Here is a 15001-nt window from a genome sequence, read left to right on the forward strand (position 1 = left end):
TCCTGCACAATGCAGGCACCAGAATCTCACCCATGCAACAAACCCCTGTCCTAAGTCTGAGCCATTGAAGTCTTCAAATCATGGTTTAAAGACCAAGGTGCAGAGAATCCTCCAGCAAGTGACCTGTGCCCTGTACTACCAAGGAAGGTTAAAAAACCCCAGGCCTCTGCCAATCTGCCCTGGAGGAAAATTCCTTCCTGATCCCAAATATGGCAATCAGCTACCCCCTGAGCATGTGGACAAGACTCATCAGCCAGACACCCAGGAGAGAATTCTCTGTAGTAACTCAGATCCCAACCTCTCTAACATCCCATCACAGGTCATTGACTATTAGCAGTAAATATGCCCAAAGATCAATTGCCAAAATTAGGCTATCCTATCATACCATCCCCTCCATAAACTTATCTAGCTTAGTCTTGAAGCCAGATGTGTCTTTTGCCCCACTGTTCCCCTTGGAAGGCTGTTCCAGAACTTCACTCCCCTGATGGTTAGAAACCTTCATCTAATTTCAAGTTTAAACTTCCTGATGGCCAATTTATATTCATTTGTTTTTGTGTCCACATTGGTACTGAGCTTAAATAATTCTTCTCCCTCTGTGGTATTTATCCCACTGATATATTTTATAAAGAGCAATCATATCTCCCCTCAGCCTTCTTTTGGTTAGGCTAAACAAGCCAAGCTCTTTGAAAAACCTGTCTTACGAAAGGAGACTCATTCCTTGGATCATCCTAGTAACCCTTCTCTGTACCTGGTCCAGTTTGAATTAATCCTTTTTAAATGCTGGAGACCAGAACTGCACACAGTATTCCAGATGAAGTCTCACTAGTGCCTCATATAACAGTACTAACACCTCCTTATCTCTACTGGAAATACCTTGCGTGATGCATCCGAAGACCGCATTAGCTTTTTTCACAGCCATATCACATTGGTGGCTCATAGTCATCCTATGATCAACTAAGACTCAGAGGTCCTTCTCCTCCTCTGTTACTTCCAACTAATGAAGCCCCAGCTTATAACAAAAATTCTTATTAATCCCTAAATGCATGACCTTGCACTTTTCACTATTAAATTTCATCCTATTACTATTACTCTAGTTTACAAGGTCATCCAAATCTTTCTATATGGGCAATACCTTCCAACTTTGTGTCAGCCGCAAACTTTATTAGCACACTCCCACTTTTTGTGCCAAAGTCAGATTCATGCTTTTATGTAAAAGTAGGACTCATAGATCAGAGGGTGGCCAACAACTCTATTTTTAAGTAACATGAGTAACTAAAAGGAAAAAAAAAAGTCTCGTTAAATAAAATCCCCTCAGTCTAAAGCTGTTTCACAATTGCTGTTCGTTAGATGCAAGAACTTATGCCTGGTACAGAATTTGTTTTTTCTTGCAGAAAATACAGTCTGCCAAAGACCTACTGCAGTTCTGCCTTTCAGCCACCAGAGACTGCTGTGGCAGCAGATCAGCTAGCTGACCATAGTAACAACCAGCAGGCTGCTGGTAGAGCCAGCTTAGGAGGCAGGGGGCATTTCAAACGGGGGTTTAGAAGGGCTAGTGGGGCAACAGCATTGATTTGGGGCCGGATGGGGTGTAGGGACAGGGGCAGATGTACTTGCCTGAATAGGAGAGGCATAGGGTCAGCTTTGCCTACTGCTCTTCCTTCTGCCCCTCCCAAAAAAAGCTGTTCCATACTTCACTCACCCATACCCAACCACCAACCAGGTTCACTCCCAGGCTCCTTCCCTCTCCCTCAGCTCCTCTGAGACTTATTTCTGCACCCCTCAGAAGCAGCACAAAGTTTCTGTATTGTAGTTTAAATGAATTACTCAAAGTTCTATTTTTTTTGTCTGTAGTGTTAGATACACTTGCTGACTGGTATTTTGAAATAAAATAAACATGCCAGTTTCAATTATTTTGGTAATTTAACAAAATATGTAAATTTAAAATATTGGGTGCAGAGTAGTTCTTGACTCAAGCTAGGCCATGTCCTAAATGTTGCCAGCAGAAGCTAGCTTACACAGACCACAGACCTACTGATTGGACCCAGAAGGCAAGTTAAGTGAAGTAATGCATAGTTTGAGACTCCCACATGGTTGTGCACATGTTGAGCTGTTGAAATTTAAACATCCTGGGGCCTAGCAGCAGAAACAGTTTAAACTGTTTAAGGCTTTGTGTTCTGTATCAGTAGAGTTAAAGGGGTACAACCTACCTCTTGTGGACAATTATCAGTGGTTTTAGACCTGGCCTAAGTAAATATAGCTAATATTAAGAAATAGCTAACAAATGGTGCTACCACCCATACAGGCACAAATGCTCTTTTGTTCCAAGAGCAAGGCAAGGTAGACACTTTCTCCTTTTAACCTGCTTTAAAGGGACAACAACTTACCAGAAAAACCCACTTCCACCTTAAAATTTCTTGTTTTGAGCATTCAGTAGGGGTTACTTCTGTTTTACTTTCTCCATTTGACAGCACTTCAGGTATAATCACCTTTCCCACTGAGCTCCTCATGAGGTACTTTTCCATAGGACAACATAAGAGACATGGCACTAGAACAGGGGTTAGCAACCTTTCACAAGTGGTGTGCCGAGTCTTCATTTATTCACTCAAATTAATGTTTTGCATGCCAGTAACATTGTTTTTAGAAAGTCTCTTTCTATAAAAGTCTGTAATATATAACTAAACAATTGTATGTAAAGTAAATAAGGTTTTTAAAATGTTTAAGAGGCTTCATTTAAAATTAAATTAATATACAGAGCCCCCCAGACTGATGGCCAGGACCCAGGCAGTGCGAGTGCCACTGAAAATCAGCTCGCCTGCCACAGGTTGCCTACCCCTGCACTAGAACCTATGAAGTAACTAAGCCCAACAGTTACTTTTGGGATACTGCTCAACTAGTTACAGATCCAGCTTTTAAAACCTAAATTGTTAAAGAACCAATAGCATTTACCTGTATGTGCTAACAGTACTGCTAGTGGACAGTGACATGATTCACTTGTAGTTTAGTTCTGGTTTAAGAGGCAGTGTAAGTGCCTGCTCTAAGCACAGATGGCATATCACATTTCAAGACCAAGAAAGGATAATTTTAAACAGTGTCAGTGTTGTTGATCACCATTTATTTTAAAGACATGAAATGCCAGCAACAGAACATACTGAGTCAGCAGGTCAGACTGGACAAATACTTGATTGTAGCCATGTTTCTGTGGGTTACGGGCAGCAGCACTGAGTTACACAAGGAAATAATTTCCCTTCCATGTCAGACAAGGCAAAGGATGGAGAGCTATTGAACAAGTGGTATAAACCATGCAAGAATAACAAATGATGTAAGAATAGGTGTGTAATAAATATTTGGTTGAAGTTGGAGGAGAAAGAGGGAGGCTCATTTTAGTTAACTTTTTTAAATCTATCCTTAGGTAAATAAGTGTCCTACTACCACTGAGTGAGCAGCAGTACAGTCCAGCAATGATTTTTTGTAAGTGTTTGGTACATGGATCAGTTTCAAATAGATTAATTTCCCACTTCATATGAGGAGGAAGGGCTTGAACAAATTGTCTCCAATGCTACAGCTCCAGGGATAAAGAAATGATCAGTGATCAACATTTATTTCACACCTAGGCAGGAACCACTAAAACTGTAGACTAGTGTTCAGCTTCATCTTCAATTACTTCAACTCTGCGAGGTCCATAGAGTAGAACATAAGCTATATGCCAGTCTCCACCCCCAGATAACCTCAAAATATCTTCAGGTGTAACAATGCTGACTTTGTCATCATCAAACTTAATCCATTCATCTACAAAAAACAAAAAGATACTTGAATTATAAACATGTAAATAATATAAGAATTATTTCTAGTATCCCTTAGGAGGAAAGGGCAATACTGAGGCCCTGTTTAAAAACACTTTGTTTAAATGAAAAACTTAACTGCACTGGTTAACTTGTACGTTAGTTAATAGCATTGAAAAGGATATTACCTTGTTTCCTTTTTACCCAAGATACATAATGACCAGAGGAACTAGATCTTCCCTGATGTGTTAGCACTGCCTGCAGCTCGTAAAAACCACAGTTGTTGGAGCCAATATCTGGAGAAAAAATTTCACCATATTGATTACACATAGTAAATGGACTTTACATGCAAGACACAGAGCCTAATGAGTAACACAAATCTGCACGCAGTTTAAGCTTGCCTTGCCAGAATCACCTTTAGACTACAATACTTATGGCTAAGGATACGACTGTCACGGAGTTCATGGATTCTGTGACTTTCCAGGACCTTTGACTTCTGGGGCAGGGCTGCCAGAGCAGCTGCAAGCCCTGCCAGCACTCTGTCCCCCTCAGGGTATTTTTAGTAAACATCAGGAACAGGTTGTGGGCTTCTGTGAATTTTTGTTTATTGCCTTCCACCTGTCCCTGACATTTACTAAAAATTTTAACCTGGCTTAGTGCAGATAATACATTTTTCCATTTAAATAGAACTGTTTGAAGCAACCAAGGTCAGCTTTTTCCTTGTACCAAGAGTTAGATTTTGCTGGCTTGACACGTTGTCAAATGCATCAAAACCCAAATGCAGAGTAATGTTCAGTTCTCTACTGCAGGTTACAGCATAGTTCTACAGTCAATATGAAATAGAACATTTCAGGTAAATAAAGATCAACAGCTGTTTTTGCAGATTTAATAACTATCATTCATGCTTTTCAACTTGAAAGGAACCCGTGACGTCACTACCATTCACATGTAGTAATTTATCACCACACTAAATGCATCATTTAAGTCAACTTTTACCAGGGGAAATGATTTTGTAATCTGAATTAGGATAGAAGAAATCCTGCTGAGTCCAGTGAGCTACCTTTGAGTATGCTGAACTTAAAAGCAGATCTCATTTTCCTGCCCACATTAGTTTTGGAAACAATTCTCTTTTTTCATGGTAACTTAATATGCTATGGGAAACTTATTTTGAAGTTCCTACACCTATTCTTATTGTGAACTCGGACGGAAACATGGACAAATTTTCTTATTGCATGGTTATTTACTGAAAGTATGTAGATGACATGTGCCATCGCTCATTGTGTGTGAAGACTGCTTTAAAATCAGCAGCTCAGTCCTGGCAGTATCTCCCTAGGTGGTGATTTCTTAGAATCAAATGAAAGGGTACAAGGCTTAGGTGTTTCTTTTTTTTTTAAATGGAGCTTAAATTACACTCATTGAGGTTTTACTTTTCAATCTGCATCTTAAATACATCTGAAAAGGGGAGCGGTTTTCCTTTGCAGTCTATCATTGTAAACACAGAAGTATGGAAAAACCTGGATGAACACAGATGGATAGCAGCATCTGAAACGGGAGAATACAAGCAACTGAACTGGATGAGAGCTCACACTACCCCATGTCTTTTGTCCTTCAGAAGTTCTGCACTATGGTCCCTTTGGAAGCAATCTGTGCTCATCTGTTCAATGGAACATCATTTGGATGCTCTACCACCAATATACCCACTCCCTGGCTGCCCCTGTCCATTCAGTGTCAAACCACCACAATAGAGTGGGAGTTGAACTTGCATTGCTACACCTGCTGCCTAAGTGGACTTTTCATTACTTGCATCCGAAGCCTGGATTCTACAAGAGAAATGAGTTGAGTGTACTAATTACAAAACCCAAAACATGGTAATTACAAAATAAGTATTTCTATTTAAATTAAGTTCTGACTTTGGACTTCAACTTTTAACTCCCAGCCAGGAGACATGGAAAGCAACTGTATATCAATGCAAGTGCCTCTCAGTGCACAGCATGTAATCTGCTTGTCCCATGAATGAGTATAGGGCTTCTGTGATGAAGTGTCTTAAATAGATAGCAAACATGCCTCAACTTGCCATTAATCTTTCCATTCTATTACACTGCACCAGGGTTTCTGATAATTCATTTTCAAAGTCATGAAAAATAAAGTTCTCTGCTGGGGAGATTTTCCCCCTTGCTTAATTAGGATACAAGTTTTAAATTGACATTAAACCTCTCAAAATTCACTTACCATCAGGAAAGGAAAATGGTTCATATTTAACTTCTTTCTGTGCACCATCACCTTTACTAGACTGGAAAACAATTTTTGATTATTAATTTTAAAATGCTTTACTATACCTGTATCAAATGTATGGCCTACATCTTTCAAGAGAGATTGTTTGCCTTGATTTTTTTGGTTGCTTAACATGAAACACCTTAATGGAACCTGATTTCCAAAATATGCTCAACAGCCACATTCTGAAAATTACCCCACCAAGATCTCAAGGTTGGCACCCAAAATCACCCAACAGGGACAATATAAGCCGCAGAAAATGTGAAAATGGACTGGAGTGCCAACAAGATTCTGCAATAGAAAGTTTTCAGCTCTTGCTAGGGTCACTCTGAAAGCAGGGGAGAGGCTAGAAAGGAAAATAAAAAGATGGGCGACAAACTAAATGGTTATCAATTCTGTTCACAATAAATACCTCTTCTCCCCCATCTAAAGGGAAAAAAATCCTCCTCCAAAGACTGAAATGAAAGCTGATGGGGCCTGGGATATGAACAGTCCAACTTTAGCAATAGCTATACAATGGTATAGCTTAACGTACAACTTAACATCTTTTTTAAAGAAGAACCTAGATCAGTGTAGTATACAGGATACAACAAAATTGCTTATAGAAATATCCTGTGCTGTAACAAAAATCAAAGCACGTAAATAAATAACTAGCAGTTTTAAAAACATACTATTGAGCTAATAAGACCACATCTACTCCTGCTCTTCGATTCAATATCAATCACAGCCACTTGGCACCCCTTTAGGATATAGAGCTGAGAGAGCAGCTTCATTCTATTGAGATTTAAATGATCTGCCAGTAAGCAGCAGTATTTAGGCATGTCACAGTTTACGTATTTATAGAAAATACTTATGCATAGCAAAAAATACTTTGTTCTATATGACTGGTCTCCAGCTGCCAAAAAAGGATCAACTGCACCATATTTTCCCTACTAAAATTAAAGCACAAACAACATATTTGTCTGGTAAGAGTGATTTAACTTATATTTCTTAGAAGTTGATTTTTCAGGAAATAGCAACAAACAAGTTGCTCCCACGTAAGAACTAGCATACAGCACTTTTTTCCATTCAAACAACTATGCTGACCGCTTTGTTACACTTAGACAATATTGTACATGTGTGTATGTGAGACATTTCGCTCAGTTTTTCAATAGGTAATGAAAAATAATGTGCAATATTTAAGGGAATTGTTTTTCTGGCCTATCCTTGGATGAGACTTTTACGTCATGTGAGGTAAATTTTTAAAATGACATTAGGTAAGTCATGAAAAAAATTCAAACTGTGGCCCATTATGTCAGCATGCAGGTTTGTAAATTACGACTTGATACATATTAGCTTTAAGACATGCTATCCCACTTTCGTTGATTATATGAAACCAAAAATTTAGGATACTACATAAATCAAAATGGCTAAGAAATAGTCATGTAACCTACATTCTTTGGCTGCTCATTTATTTTTTTGTCTTCTAGATCCTTGAATTTTGACCGAAATGGGACCATCTTTTCTTGAAGTTCTGATGTACATAACTCGTATACATCCAACATAAGAGGAAATTTGACATCCTAGGAACAAGTTACAAAAAAAGTCAGGCTATTAGCTCAATTTATAATTCCATATTGAAGAAGTGTTTTTCCATAGAAAACCAATCCCCTCTGATAATTTAAATGCACTTAGCCATATTTCTGACAGCCTTTTCTTGATTTATTCAAAAGTATAAAATAATTTAAGATGTCCACATAATAGATGTTATAGAAATGCACACAACTGTCCGATTACCTTTCTGCTGAAAAACTGACTAGAGTAACTCCTCGCTTAATGTAATTACGTTCCTGAAAAATGTGACTAAGTGAAACAATTTCCCCATAAGAATTAATGTAAATGGGGGAGGGGGGATGTTAGATTCCAGGGAAATTTTTTTCACCAGAAAGAAGACATATATACACATACATACGTACACACACACACACACACACACACACGTACAGTATAAGTTTTAAACAGTTTTATACTGTACACAGCAATGATGATTCTGAAGCTTGGTTGAGGTGGTGGAGTCAGAGGGTGGGATATTTCCCAGGGAATGCCTTACTGCGCTAAATGATGAACTAGCACTCGGCTGAGCCCTCAAGGGTTAACATATTGTTGTTAATGTAGCCTCACACTCTACAAGGCAGCACAAATGGAGGGAAGGGAGACAGCATGGCAGACACACACACAATGCGGGTGGAAAAGAGAGAGAGATGCGCACTGACCCTTTAAGAATGCTGACCGCAGTCTAAGTACATTGCCTTTTTAAGTAGATCAGGAAGTTGAGACAGCAGCTGCTACCAGCAAGCTCCCTCCATCCTGAGCCCTGTTGTGTCCTCCCCCTCTCCCCCGCTCTATGGGGATGGATAAGTGGGGGGCAGGAGCAGGGGGACACCCTGACATTAGCCCCCCTCTTTCCCCTCCCGCACAGCAAGCGGGAGGCTCCCGAGAGCAGCTCCAAGGCAGCAGGCAGGAGCAGCACATGGTAGTGAGGGGAGGGAAAGCTGAACTGCCGGCAACTGATAGCCTGCTGGGTGGCTGCCGCACAGGGAACTTAGGGGAGTGGGGAGCTGATAGGGGGGCTGCCGGTCCACCCTGGTTCCAAGCCCCCACCAGCTAGCTGCAACGGGCTGCTCTTCCTGCAAGCAGTAGACAAAGCAGGCGGCTGCCAAACGACTTAGAAGGGATCATTACACAACTTTAAACGAGCATGTTCCCTAATTGATGAGCAATGTAACAACGAAACAATGTTAACTGGGATGATTAAGTGAGGAGTTTCTGTACAAATATTTATGTATGTCTCCATATGGGGTAGTGTTGGTGTGTGTTTCTGTAACAGGCCAATGTGGTGTAAGCTGCAACAAACTAAAACACAGTCAATACAAACATTTACATGTTAACAGTCCTTTCTCTATAGATACACTGAATAACTGACATCTCAGTGGGATTGAGTTATTTATATCTGAGCATAGAGTTTAGATTGCCTATCCACTTACTGTTATGAATTTATAATTTCATTTTAAATACAACTAGTGAATGCTTTCTCAAAGTGTTCATACCTAGCAGAGTTCTTTATTTTACTCTTTTACAGTACTATTTGCTGTCATAAGAACGGCCATACTAGGTCAGACCAAAGGTCCATCTAGTCCAGTATCCTGTTTTCCGACAGTGGCCAATGCCAGGTGCCCCAAAGGGAATGAACAGAACAGGTAATTATCAAGTGATCCATCGCCTGTCGCCCATTCCCAGCTTCTGGCAAACAGAGGATAGGGACACCATCCCTGCCCATCCTGGCTAATAGCCATTGACGGACCTATCCTCCATGAACTTATCTAGTTCTTTTTTGAACCCTGTTATAGTCTTGGTCTTCACAACATCTTCTGTCAAAGAGTTCCAGAGGTTGACTGTGTGTTGTGTGAAAAAATACTTGCTTTTGTTTTAAACCTGCTGCCTATTAATTTCATTTCTGACCCCTAGTTCTTGTGTCATTTCACCTTTGTAGGAATAGATATTTATCTGCCAAGATCAATCCATTTTTAAGTGTGAAGAGTATGAAAACCATACTCTTCAAGCTACACCTCTACCTCGATATAACGCTGTCCTCGGGAGCCAAAAAATCTTACCGTGTTATAGGTGAAACCATGTTAAATTGAACTTGCTTTGATCCACCGGAGCACTGCTTTCCCGCGTTATATCAGGTCGCGTTACACCACGCTCCCTGAGCTGCATGATGCTAGTCAGCTAATAAGCTCGCTCGGCTAAAAGGGAGAGCTTTCATTGAGTATTCCTGGAAGCCTGTTGCAGGCATCTGATTTGCTGGCAGGGACACAAGGCAGTGAAGAGCCAGCCCAGGCAGAAAAGGGCCCCTTTTATTCCATCCACTACCACATAATTGGCCACTGTCATTCTCAATGCTGTCAAGTTTGAAACTCAGTTTCTATCATAATTCCATTTTCACTAAATCTTAGCTTTCCTTTGGGGCTGAAACTTTCCATACTTTGTCTCATATCCAGATATTTTTATTTTCCTTTTTTTGATTTGGCAAATGCTGAATCTCCCACATGAACCTTCAAGAAGGGAGACTGAGTTATTTGTGCTGAATTACAGAATTAAACACTACACGTGACTTGATGTTCATCAGAAATTGTCACTTCATTGGTTTTAAATACAGGCAAGTAAAATTAAAGCTATGAGGAGTTAAGAACTGGCTTTTGGCATGCTAACTACATTACTTTTACTATGTTTTCAGTTGCATAGTCGCTAATGGCATCTAATTGTATTAGGCACCAAATGCATGGCTATTTTTCAGTTGCTGAGCATAAAAATGTGTATTTGCAGTCGAAACTAAAAAAAGATAGAAACTTAAAACGGGGCATAGAACTTGTCCTGAATTCTTGGGAAAATGATTTTGTAAATTTGTGTATGCTAAATTTCTCCTAATTGAAATCTAATTGATTTATGCCCACTATAACATTTCTACTTTTTAACTGTGTATTCAAAGTGGCCCAATGTAGCAGCATTAATCACTATTGTGCAATTTTGTAGTGGCACAGCTAGAGGACAAAAACATGCATAACCACCACAAGTAAACACACCTATATCCTAGCTACATATGCTGTGCAAACAAATACACCTCCACCCCAATATAACACGACCCGATAACACGAATTCGGATATAACACGGTAAAGCAGTGCTGCGGGGGGGGGGGGCTGTGCACTCCAGCAGATCAAAGCAAGTTCAATATAACGTGGTTTCACCTATAACGCAGTAAGATTTTCTGGCTCCCGAGGAAAGCGCTATATCGGGGTAGAGGTGTAACCCCATGTACACACCCCACTAACAAGCTACATATAAACTGGCACATCTGTGCTTTATAGCTATGCACACCTTCACATCTTCCCTCATTGTAATCTCTCTACTCACCTCTAAACCGTCTCACTATGCAAAACAGAGTACTATATATAGGATCTGTTACATGCAAGCATTCAGATCTTTTCCCACCTCTCTCAAAACCAGTCTTTACTTTGTGCTAGAAGGAAGCGAGACTTTTTTGTTGTGCTGCTTTTCAGTGGGTTTCAGAAAAAGGAGAGTGGGCTGGCTTAGGACTTGTCAAAGCAGTACAGGATTATAGGTCTCTCCAAATAAGTAAAGCCCCAAGAGGCTTCTTATACCTAAAGCTGCCTCTGCCCTCCTGCTCTCATTTCACACACATCCTTCTTCCATTCTACGTGCACACATTTTCTTGGAGGTCCTGTCATATCATAAATGGGCCACACAAGCCTTTATTTTATATACTTTCCATTTTCTTTTTCATTCCTTTTCCTAAAAGGAGATGGAGAGGCAGGTTCTTCCCTCTCTGACAGCCAGGAAGTAATCTAAGCAGCCCTGCTGCCTGAACACTACAAAATGAAGCAGTCAGTCAAAGATAACAGGCCCACTAAGTTTGGAAGTTCTCCCCTCAGAGTGTTGATTGGGGAGTAAGCTGAAAGCAAGACCCCTCACCCAAGACAGGATAGTCACAAAGTAGCAAATGTGACCTCCTCCTCTGAACTAATGGTGAAAGACAGGGTAAAAAATGCTTAATAGCATCAGGGCAATTTAACTTCAGTCCCATGCAGAAAAACAACATTTAATTTGACATTGTAGTTTTTGTGACAGTTTCAATATATTTCTTTATTCAAAGATACTGTATGCTTTTGGAATGAAGATGTTCTGTCTATATAAGGAGTAATTTGAGAGCAAAAAATACTTGCAGATAGTATTCTGTCTGAAGTGTTAATGAACTAGAACAAATTCTGATCTCCAAGTTTATAAAATCTCTAAATGTCAATATAATGTTGATGAAGGTTGCTACTGACCTTAAGAACTTTGGCATTCACTGATTCCTTCTCTTTGTAAAAAAATCGAACCATCTGAATAGTCAGGTAGGCAGGCAAACGACTAATCTTGGACTAAATAAGAAAATATTTAGACGGATCCATTATACTTCAGATTTTCACAGAGAATTTAGACATTTAGCATTTTTGTCTTAGATTGTAGGCTCTTCTTGCAGGGACTGGGTCTTCCTATGTGTTTGTGCAACACCTAGCACAAAAGTGCCAAATCTTGATTGGAGCCTCTGGATTAAATAAAGTAATAAATTGCTCAGATTTTTACACTTCTTGGTTCTGGAAATCTGCAAAGGTTCAACACATTCTGTTCCAGTAACAACTTAGTGTTTTGAGCCAGAAAGTTCTTGTCAATATGATGAAGTTAATAAGATTACAAGAATAGTGATGACTGATTACTACTCACAGATTTGATGTACAGAGCGTTTCTTTGCAATGTTGGAGAAAGTTTTGTGATTTCGTCTTGAAGACGCTGTAAAAGAAATTAGCAATAGTATTAACACTGAACTAATGCACACCTATACAACATAAAACCAAAGCAGCTGCATGGAACATATACAATCTTAACCCTAGTCCTTATTCCACCCATCAAAGTCTTCTACCTGGTTGCTACAGCTTGATATGTCATAAGAGTTTAGAATATGAGAGCTCTCTGCACAAGGACTATGTTTTTCTTCAATGCCATAAACATTTGCGATGCTTAATTTAAAGATACCATATAATTATCTCCTAACAGCAAGCTTTTTTTCCCCACTAGAAAATTACATGCTATAAACTAGTTGTGCAGTGAGAGATTTTGGATATAAGCAATTATAATAGTAACAGTGTAAATGTTAGTTAAAATTAAATATTTTATCAATGTAATTAACAAAAGAGCATAGCCCTGAACTGAGTAACAGACTTATCTTAGAACACTGTTTGAATTATTTAGAAACACATTAGTAAAAAACAAATGTAAAATCCAAACAAAACCAAAGACTAATTAGGGGGAGCTGATCAGACATTCAGATTAAGAACCTGGATGGATACCAGGTTGTTAAAGGTTTAGGAACCATGATTATTAAAAGAAATGTGACTAAGTATATCTTTTTTTATAAAGATTTATTAACACTTAAAAATAAGATCAAGAAAATATATCACCAAAGCTAAGCTATTACTAATAATAAAGCAATAAACTATTAAATCAAGATAAAAATCAATACATTAGTCTCAATATTGGACTGGGGTTAAAATCATAGTTAAATAATCAAATATCAAAACCAGTCAATACTTATACATTTTACAGAGGATTCTAAGAAGATTCCTGGTTGTTTGGTAAAATTGATTAGTTGGGATTTGTAACCAAAGTCAATCAGATTTATAACTTGGAGCTGATTAATACTGAAACAAAACCATCTGATGTCTAGAGCGCAACCTCAGAGCTAATTATAAATCTACCTTCTTAGAATTCAGTTCTTGTCTGGTAGCTACCTTTCTTTCCCCCATCTGAGTTATTATCAAGGGAGTCTGTTAACGTGTATTATAAACACAAGTTTCACCACTCTTATTTACCAGAAATTACAGATGGAAATTTCAAGCCTTTCAGGACTTTTAAACACACTTTAGAGAATAGTTTTATTTGACAGTATTTAGAGTTGTTTGGACCAAAGGAACTCTCCTTCTGGTGCCTTCCTCATGCAGACTTTATGCATGCACATTTCTACACCCTAAAAATAAAAAGGCTAAAATAGACTGGGATGTCTCCAGACAATGAAAACAAAAAAGAAAAATATGATACTTAAGGTAATGGGTTTTTTTGCAAGTTCTTCAGTTCAGTCTTCTGGCTCAGAGCAGAGGCTGGAATTGCAGTCCAGAAGCCAGACAGTAATGTTCTGCTGGCACAGCACTTCTTGCTCATGGACCTCCTTCAGGTGCAGACTAAGACTAGTAAAAAGCTAGAGTGGCCTGGTTGTTGTCATCATGACTTTCTCTCCCCAAGTTTTAAGTTTGGGGAATTCTGGAAGGTCAGTCTTCCCTCAGGCGGCTTGTCCCAAAAAGAGAAGATTTTCAGCCTTACCCTTGATTTTTCTTGTTGGAGAAATTTACTTACTCTACTTCTATTTAGATGAAACCCATGTAATTTTTAAAAAAAAATTATATAAGGTTTCTCATCCCATATACACTATTTCTCTCACAAATAAGAGTGAACTCTTGTGGAAATAATTTATAAAATGTAAACAACTCTCAAAGTACTATTATTTTATACAAATACTACACCTGGTGGTAAACTGGGCCGTGCATATAATATTGCATGTTAGGCATAAATTCACAGGAAAGCCCCGCAATTTTTGCAGGAGGGTAGCATTAGTTTTTAATAACTCACTTCTAAATGTTCTTCTGCTTTATGCTGCTGTAAATTTGTTTGCCTCAGAATTTATTGCTGACAGTACACTAACCATTCTAGCAGTTGCCATTGGATGAGTGAAGTAGAAGAAAAAAAATCTGATAGTTTGGCTGCTGAGGAAGCAGGGGGAGTTAACAGGTACTCCTTCCATTTATGTTTGTCAGCTTCGCATTCCCTTACACCATTGTGTAGGAAGGGTTCTCAGATTTGGCATTCTGCTTGCTCGGCCTATCAGTATGCTTCTGCTCCCGCTTGGTCTGCCAGCTGTTTCACCAACAGCCAAAGCAGCATCTTTCTGTAGGTGGTGGCAAATTCAACAATGGCTGACTTGATAAACATATCCGCAATTATGAATGGTACTACCTACATGTTTCTCTCAGTAGTACAAAGTATTTGGCCTTATTCCTGGAAAGACATGCTCCAAGCGTTTAGGTCATTTGCTTTTTTGGTCTCAGTTCAAATGAGAATATTTATCCAAACCCTATGATAGTTTGGGAGCACAATTCAGCATGATTAAGGCTACGATTTAACCATGGGTATTTTTAGTAAAAGTCATGGACAAGAAAAAAAATCACAGCCTGTGACCGCTCCGTGACTTATACCATAAATACCCCTGACTGAACGGGGGGGGGGGGGGGGGGGGGGGGGGGGG

At 39.2% G+C, this 15001-nt stretch overlaps 1 protein-coding gene across 1 annotated transcript in view; it reads right to left on the minus strand.

Annotated features, from left to right (window-relative positions):
• Positions 1-3395: 3395 nt before the first annotated feature.
• The window catches only part of USP14 (ubiquitin specific peptidase 14), a 30561-nt gene continuing 18955 nt past the window's right edge, over positions 3396-15001 (minus strand). The window contains exons 11-16 of the mRNA XM_024210762.3: positions 12373-12438; positions 11937-12029; positions 7484-7612; positions 6009-6069; positions 3968-4075; positions 3396-3786 (exon numbers count right to left, since the gene is read on the minus strand). Of these exons, the coding sequence (XP_024066530.1) occupies positions 3635-3786; positions 3968-4075; positions 6009-6069; positions 7484-7612; positions 11937-12029; positions 12373-12438 (609 nt within the window). The 3' untranslated portion in view covers positions 3396-3634. The remainder of the gene's footprint in view (positions 3787-3967; positions 4076-6008; positions 6070-7483; positions 7613-11936; positions 12030-12372; positions 12439-15001) is intronic.

This window comes from Terrapene carolina, unplaced genomic scaffold, assembly GCF_002925995.2.
Source record: "Terrapene carolina triunguis isolate 2854851 unplaced genomic scaffold, T_m_triunguis-2.0 Scaffold58, whole genome shotgun sequence".
NCBI lineage: Eukaryota > Metazoa > Chordata > Testudines > Emydidae > Terrapene > Terrapene triunguis.